Consider the following 7,789-nt stretch of genomic DNA (forward strand, 5'->3'; position numbering starts at 1 on the left):
CGCTATTGCCCCCCGATCAACGGTAGATTTTGGGCATTATAATTTGCGCAGGCAGCACACAGGCCACTAATATTTATTATGAGCACCAGATGGGCTAAGGGTGCAATTAAACAATAATAATAATAATAACATTCGAATATTTACCGCATTTATATAATTGATCAAGCTAAGGCCCCCATTCCACGGTACTTCATCATCACAAGTCAGATTTGGTAGCTTAAGTAGTGGATAAATTGACTGTAACCCGATAGCAAACACATATACGGCGTCAAACATCAAAGCTGCCTCCGTCTAATAATTATTAACAATAAGAATAATATTTAATAATAGTTCAATATAAAAAAAAAAAAATTAAAATACAAATCATACCTCGATACTAACAGCTTTCCTTGATTTATATGTAGACTCATTGTGATTCAAAAGTCGACGATTATGATATTCAATGTCCTTAAGAATTTCTTTGACCGCTACATCGCCCATGTCAACAAGTCGAAATGATGTTATATTTACAAAGTTATATTTAAAATCCTCTAAATCGAAATTTTCTAAGTCAAAGCTTGTGAAAAAGTAGTGAAATTTATATTCATTCATTTGTTGTTGAAGAATCTAGAATACCAATAAATATTATAACTTAAGTGCTGTGTCAAGAAAAGATTCGCAGCGGTTAATCAAAATTAAATTTAAAAAGGATACATCAACCGAAATGATTATTTAGCTAGTTTATCATTTTTCGAACTATAACTATTCATAAAGGAGAAGCAGATCGATTAAAAGCAGAAGTTATAACACATCTACATCTACATGTTAGCCAGCAAACTACGAATATATATACTTATATGTGTAGGGAAAAAGTTCCCTCTATTTCTAATTTCATATATAACATTGGACTAAAACGTGAATAGAAGTTAATTAATTTGAATTTATAGTCAACAATTCACATTAAAATAAGGAGCCAACGACTTTTGAAGTGAATATATACAGAAAATTGCAAAATATAACCAATCAAATAAGCGAAAGTGCTCTCGAGAATGCGTCCTTGCGTATTTTTGCTTACACAAGAAACACAGACACATACAGGCAGTACGCCTAAACAAGCATGAACTGCAGCATGGGTTTACTATGGGAACTTAATTGTTAAATAACTTTTCTTGTCGATGGACTATTTCCATGAAATTTGTATATCGTGATCATAACATTCAAATTCGTGAATGGCCTAAGCACAAGTCTCTTGTATTTGAAATACGCTTTTTATACGCTGAACCTATTTTCAATGGGAAATCAGGGTATAATGGTTTTGTTGAAATGTATGTAACAGGCAGAAGGAGGCGTGGCAGACCCCATAAAGTATATATATTCTTGATCAGGGCGACGAGCTGAGTCGATTTTGCCCTGTCCGTCTGTCCGTATGTATGAACGCGTCGATTTCAGAACATATAAGAGCTAGAGACCTCAAATTTTTTAAAATGTCCGTATTTACAGCGCGGATATCGAGTTTATCATTAAATATCGATAACTCATCTCGATCTTTTTTATCGATAAAAAACCGTATCGAAAACCAGTTAAAAAATTATATCTTCTATACCTTTATTGCTGGAGTCTCCAAACTTTTATTATACTCATTCACGAAAGTGAATCAGTAAATTGGTTTTGTGCAATGTCCGTCTTGCTGTCCGTCCGTCTGTCTGTCCGTCCGTCTGTCCGTCTGTCCGTATGAACGCAATCTATTTCGGCGCTATGGAAGCGCTATTGAAAATGCATTTTCCGATATACCAGAAATCATGTTAGTTAAAGAGCTAGAACGCTGAAATTTGGTATGTAGGTCCGCGTCGAACACCCAAGATCACGAGCTATGGCAGATATATTTCCGCCCATTGGGGGCGTGGAAAATCTCCTAAATTTGTAAGTCTAGAATGCTGAAATTTCACACGTCAGCTAATGTTATGATTCTGTAAAGTCAAAAGACAATTTATTAGTCTACGCCCATTAGGGGCGTGGCAAATCGGACCTGAAGATATAGTGATTTTTAAAATTCTGCTATATTTTGGAGACTATTGATGCCAGAGATTTTGTATATATACTCGGGCTGATCACCCAAGACCAAAAAGCTTTGTCGGATATATGTCCGCCCACGCCACGCCCGCGTGGCAAACCGCAAACGTTTATATCTCCTAAAGTATATTAGCTAGAAGCTTCAAAATTAGAGAGTTAAGTTACCAATAAACTCCTCTATCGATGACCCAAAAATAATTTTTACCCTGGTATTTTCACATTCTTTGAGGGTAAGCATTCAAACTTTGCAGTTAGGGTACCGTTATCACGTTCTAAGAACTGACCAAAAATGAGGGGTCTATGCCCAGTAGGGGCGTGGCAAACCGGAAAAACCTATATATTCTACAGTATTAGAGCGAAACTTAACTACTAAATTGTTGATGGGATGTGAATGAGTATTCCGCAGTCTGTAACGCCCGACTACAACGTTCTTACTTGTTAATATATGCTTATATGCAATTTATAAAATTTCGTTTTTTGTTAAAATTTACCCCCCACCCCTATATGCACCCCCTCACCCCCATGTTTGTTAAAGGCGTATTTCAAATACTAGAGACTTGGGCTTTGCCAAATACATGCATATCCATGTTATAATTATAATCATGAAGATCGTATGTCCACAAAAAGAGTTATTAAACAATTAAGTTCTCATAGTAAGCGCACACTGCGCCCATGCGTGTTTATGCGTGGGTGCTTGTCTGTGAATGTGTTTGTGTATGAGCGTGTGTATGTGTCTGTGTATGTTTGTGTGTATGTATGTGTGTGTGTGTGTATGCATGTGTGTGTATGCGTGTGTGTGCGTGTGAAAAATTATTGAAATAGCTATTCCTCGAAGGGTTCAGGGGATCTCGTATTACAACAAAAACCGAAATAATATAAAATATGTACATATAAGTCAACATTAAAAGTTTGGAGATTCTAGCTCTAAAGCTGTAGGAGATATAATTAAATAGTTTTCAATAAGGATCGATTACAAAATATCGGGAGTAGGTTTCGATTTTTTGAGAAAAGCTCAATATGCGCGTGATATACACGGTCCTAGAAACAAATTTAAGTCTCTAGCTCTTATATCTTCTGACATGGACGCGTTCATACATACGGTCGGACGGACAGACAGGCGGACAGGACTAAATCAACTCGTCGCCCTGATCAAGAATATATATACTGGTCTATCACGCTTCCTTCTGTCTGTTACATACATTTAACAAAACCATTATACCTTGATTTCCCATTTTCAATGGGTTCGGGGTATAAAAACGAAATAAAATGTATCGATAATTCTTGATAAAAGAGGTACCGGGGGTAAAAGTCGAATATATCGGCCGAGCGCATGAAGAGAAATGATTTTTGCGTTCCAAGATTTTCGTAGCCCGAACCTAAAATTAAAGAGCCCGAGCAAATATGGGTTTTTGGTTTGTGCTATAAGTAAGAGATCCTATGTTTGTTTACTTTAAGTATATACGATATATCAACTTTGTAAAATATCGAAGTTACATTTTTTAATAAAATTGAAATTCCAGCGGAGTTTGTGTCAATCAGAATGTTATGAATTTCGTTGCTTTTAAATTCGTTAAGAACAGTCAAGTACGAACCAGACGATACTTGTCGGATATGCAGTTCTGCTTGAATTGACCGTGAAAATTCATTTAATATTAATATTCCTGAAGAATAACAACTTTATACTTTAAAATTATTTCAATGAAATATATTTTGCTCTTACCGTGGTCCTTTTCATATAAAATACCAAACCTTGTCCAATTTAAATATCGAATGACATCAATGAAAGCTTGATTTATATATTGTTGCGATGGATGAACATTTATAGAAAATTCTTGAGCGGATCTTCCAATTCCTATGTCTGGTATATCCAGATCATCACATATTGAATTAATGTGAGTGGCCAACAGGGAATCCGTTGGACTAAATAGAGCTTGAACCCCATATTCAATAAGATTGCAAACTATTTAGTTTAAAAGTAAAGTATAAATTAATATAATACAATAACAAGTAATAAGACTCTAGTCGAGACTGCTCGACTAGGAGATACCCTGAACCCTCTAATCTGATATTCTAATCACTCTGCACTTCATTTCGGCACACATACATACACACGCACGTATTAGAACGCGCTCTGCTAACTGCGCAGTAAGCAGCGACTGCGCTTGGGCTGCGCTGCAGTGTAGGCAACATTATAAGATTTTATTTAATGAATAATTTAATTTCTAGACGTACAATCTTAATGAAGCTTTCAGAACATAATCATAATGTTCAACTGTATCGGAATTATTTAAAATACATATAAGTCTACATTTCAAATTTGGAAGCTCTAGCTCTAAAGGTGTAGGAGATATAATTAAACACATAGCTTTCGATAAGGTTCTTGATCGATAATAAAATATCGGGAGTAGTTATCGATATATAGAGAAAAACTCGATATGCGCGTAATACAAACGGACCTAGGAAAACAAATTGAAAGTCTCTAGCTCTTATATCTTCTGAGATCGACGTGTTCATACATACGGACGGACGGACGGACAGACGGACAGGGCCAAATCGACTCAGCTCGTCGCCCTGATCAAGAATATATATACTTTGTGGGGTCTGCCACGCCTCCTTCTGCCTGTTACATACTTCTAACAAAACCATTATACCCTGATTTCCCATTTCAATGGGTTCAGGGTATAAAAACAAGTTCACTCTGTTAACATATATTACATATATTTACCTTTTTGAACAGTCTGAAATGAGTCCTTACCGATGTACTGAATATTATGTATGAGCTTCAGATCAGGTAGAAGACTTTTGTCATTATTCACCCTATGAACAGCATATTGGAAGGCCACTTCTGGGTCACTTCTTTGCTTGGATATTGTTGGAAATAGGGCACCTTTAATTACTTACATCGGTTAATTATTATTTCTACTTACATATATGTACAAAACTATACCTACCAATTTTTATTTCCGAGTTTGAGCTAATGTAGGTAAAAAGATTAAGACTTAGAAGAATTCTTGTCAAATAACTCATCATAATAGTAATTTGTACACAAAAATTAATTTGTACTTTTATGCACTGACTAGTTTTTATAAGGTTCTGTAAAGAGAAGCCATACAAATACAATGGAAATAGACTATGAAGAATAAAGATGTAGTCAACAATACTTACTTGAAAATACCCTGTTTTGAAAATTTCTTTCAAGCGTTCAGTTTCATAACAAGTTTATATCGATGTAAAAAACTCATGATCCAGTGTTTCTTCTCGAGTTGATGTATACGTTATAGGACATTCATTTTGACATCATCGTGTCTGGATTTTAAGAGATGTGAGCGAATAACTGAAGCTGATTTCGAACTTAACCCTTTATATGGACTTATCGCATATCTGCAACATACCGTTTAAATGGAGTTATTTCGCAATGGGTATCAAAAAGTGGTATGAGATTGTTTTGCTTTTTGTAAGTCAGAAATATGAGTTTTTTCGATTTTTGAGGTTGGTTACACTATTCCACATTAGAGGCCTGCACGAATACGTCTCAAACGCTAAACGAGACACCCGTGTCTTGGTGGTGCTTGGTTTCACACTGTTTCGTTTTGTTCAAATAGTGTAAGCCAAAGCATCGTGGACGAACGAAACAAAACGAGCATTGTTCACATACCGAACAGTTCGGAATGCAGATGCTTGTACAGAAAGGAACCAACGAACGAAAGAAACGATAAAGCATAATTCAAGTATTGTTTTCGTTTTAGCTATCAGCTTGTGATGCCACGTTAGACTATTTCAAGCTAGATTTAGCATATTACTATTGAATGCACAAAGACATTTTTATTTAGAAATAAAAATAATAATAACACGCACATGTAAAGGCACAGAGGCATACAAATGCTTCTACAAGTTATATCCCATAATTGTGAGCAGCGCATCCCATGCGTACACAATTAAATAAGTATACATACATACATATGTATGTGAGCTTTTCACAAGAACGACCAAATGCAAATGATGGGCTTCAAAATTGCTACAGGCAGCCAGAGCTTCACACAAAGGCATACAAATAATGTTCATAGTACATGTAGCAAGGGACAGTGTGTGTGTGCATGCTCGAAACGAAAACTTTTTCATAATGCGCACCAACGCTTTCATACCCTTCCCACAAATAATAACGAAAACGCAAATATTTTGTACAAGCTTGGCAAACGGTTTGAAGAGTTCGGAATACTCTACACACTGCTGCTGCTTGTGCTCACATGCATACATACATATACATATTTGAGAGAGCAGAGAGCAGAGAGAGCGAGAGAGCAAGAACAAAAATTGAGCATAGAGGCATCTTTTATTCAACATTTGGCCATGACCATTTCGGTCGAGCGCATGAAGTGAAATGATTGTGCTTTCGTATATTTTAGGAGCCTGAACCTAAAAGTGTAGAGCCGAGCGAATACGAAGTTGTTGGTAGCTACTAAACAGATTTTTCGGTGTTGAAAAAGTTTGTTTTACATGTCTAGTCTATGTGTTCTTTGGTTAGTGTCTTTGGTCAGTGCTATTAGCTAGTGTTGCCAGCTTAGACTATTTCAAACTAGATTTAGCATATTACTATTGAATATACAAACCTATACCCATAAATCTAGCAAGCATAAATCTTTTCAAGTTCATATAGTACTTAATATTGCAGTACATTACTGAGTAGAATATAAAACATTGTGCATATCAGCAAAAAAGAAAAAAATGTTAATTTCTAAACATATTAGATAGTTTATATCATCTAGCCTGCTATTTCAACATTTACTTTCAATTTTTAGCCAATTCTATCCTTTTTGCTCAGCAACGGCGCTCAACGCGCAATAAAAGCACCGTACAATTTTCGTTTCGTTTGTCTAGGTTTTTGTTTTACTCAGCTCAAAGCGTAACAAGTAAAGTAAAACAGAATACTTGGCGACTTCGAGTACCATTCGTTTCGTTTTGCAGCAATGCTTGGTGTGCTCAAACACTTGCAAGTATCAGTATATTTGGAAGACGACCACAAGCAAGCATACCCATGCAGGCCTCTATTCCACATGTCTTGTAATACACATATTTAAACTTCCCGCCAATTTTGTGAATTGTGTATGTAGTGTCCATACCAATTTTATACTTGCAAATGTTTCTAATAAAGAACAACAACTACTTGTTAACAAAGGTAACTATGTTAATAATGAGTTTGTCATCAAGTTTTTGGGTTTATTGTTGTGTATTGTGAGTAACTCTTGAATATCGGTATGTTCCAGATATACAACAAAGTACTATTAGGAGTTCTATTTTGCCCTCTGAATTTTGTTGCATTTATGCAACATACTTATGTTTTATATGTTACTATATACTTCTTTTGTTGTTTTGTGTAATTGTGTGTTGCTATGAGTCATCGGAATTTGTTTTGGATTGTCTTATGTGCTTTATGTTCCTCTTTGAGGCCAACCTACAGGTACTATATTTTTGTATTTCTTACTTAGGAATAATGTCCGCAAACGAATGACACTTTTCGGAAATCGCAAGATTTATAATAGCTTGGAGAGACGAACTAGATTTTTTGCCAATGAGGAAAGTGATTTCGAACCAGACAGAGAGGGTTTCCATGGTACGAAGGAAGAAGACATTGATGACCAAGATGAACGTGCTGACGTTGATGTAACCATTGCTTCAAATAGCAATATCAACCTAAAACAAGTAAGAAAGCTCTAGTCGAGACTGCTCGACTACGAGATCCCCT

General features: G+C 35.8%; 1 protein-coding gene across 12 annotated transcripts in view; it reads right to left on the reverse strand.

The window, feature by feature from the left end:
• LOC6578203 (glutamate receptor ionotropic, kainate 2) overlaps positions 1-5,741 on the reverse strand; it is a 25,144-nt gene extending 19,403 nt beyond the window's left edge. For 5 of the 12 annotated variants that reach the window (XM_032728893.2, XM_032728889.2, XM_032728895.2 and 2 more), the window contains exons 1-7: positions 5,215-5,740; positions 5,001-5,142; positions 4,775-4,936; positions 3,770-4,009; positions 3,544-3,710; positions 370-606; positions 145-291 (exon numbers count right to left, since the gene is read on the reverse strand). In XM_032728893.2, coding sequence (XP_032584784.1) covers positions 145-291; positions 370-606; positions 3,544-3,710; positions 3,770-4,009; positions 4,775-4,936; positions 5,001-5,079 — 1,032 coding nt within the window. In that variant the 5' untranslated portion in view covers positions 5,080-5,142; positions 5,215-5,740. Of the gene's footprint in view, positions 1-144; positions 292-369; positions 607-3,543; positions 3,711-3,769; positions 4,010-4,774; positions 4,937-5,000; positions 5,143-5,214 lie in introns of all 12 variants that reach the window. The other 7 variants (XM_032728892.2, XM_032728891.2, XM_015166089.3 and 4 more) reach the window with 2 other exon arrangements.
• Between the last annotated feature and the right edge of the window lie 2,048 nt (positions 5,742-7,789).

This window comes from Drosophila mojavensis, unplaced genomic scaffold (genome assembly GCF_018153725.1).
Source record: "Drosophila mojavensis isolate 15081-1352.22 unplaced genomic scaffold, ASM1815372v1 contig_108, whole genome shotgun sequence".
NCBI classification, from domain to species: Eukaryota; Metazoa; Arthropoda; class Insecta; order Diptera; family Drosophilidae; genus Drosophila; species Drosophila mojavensis.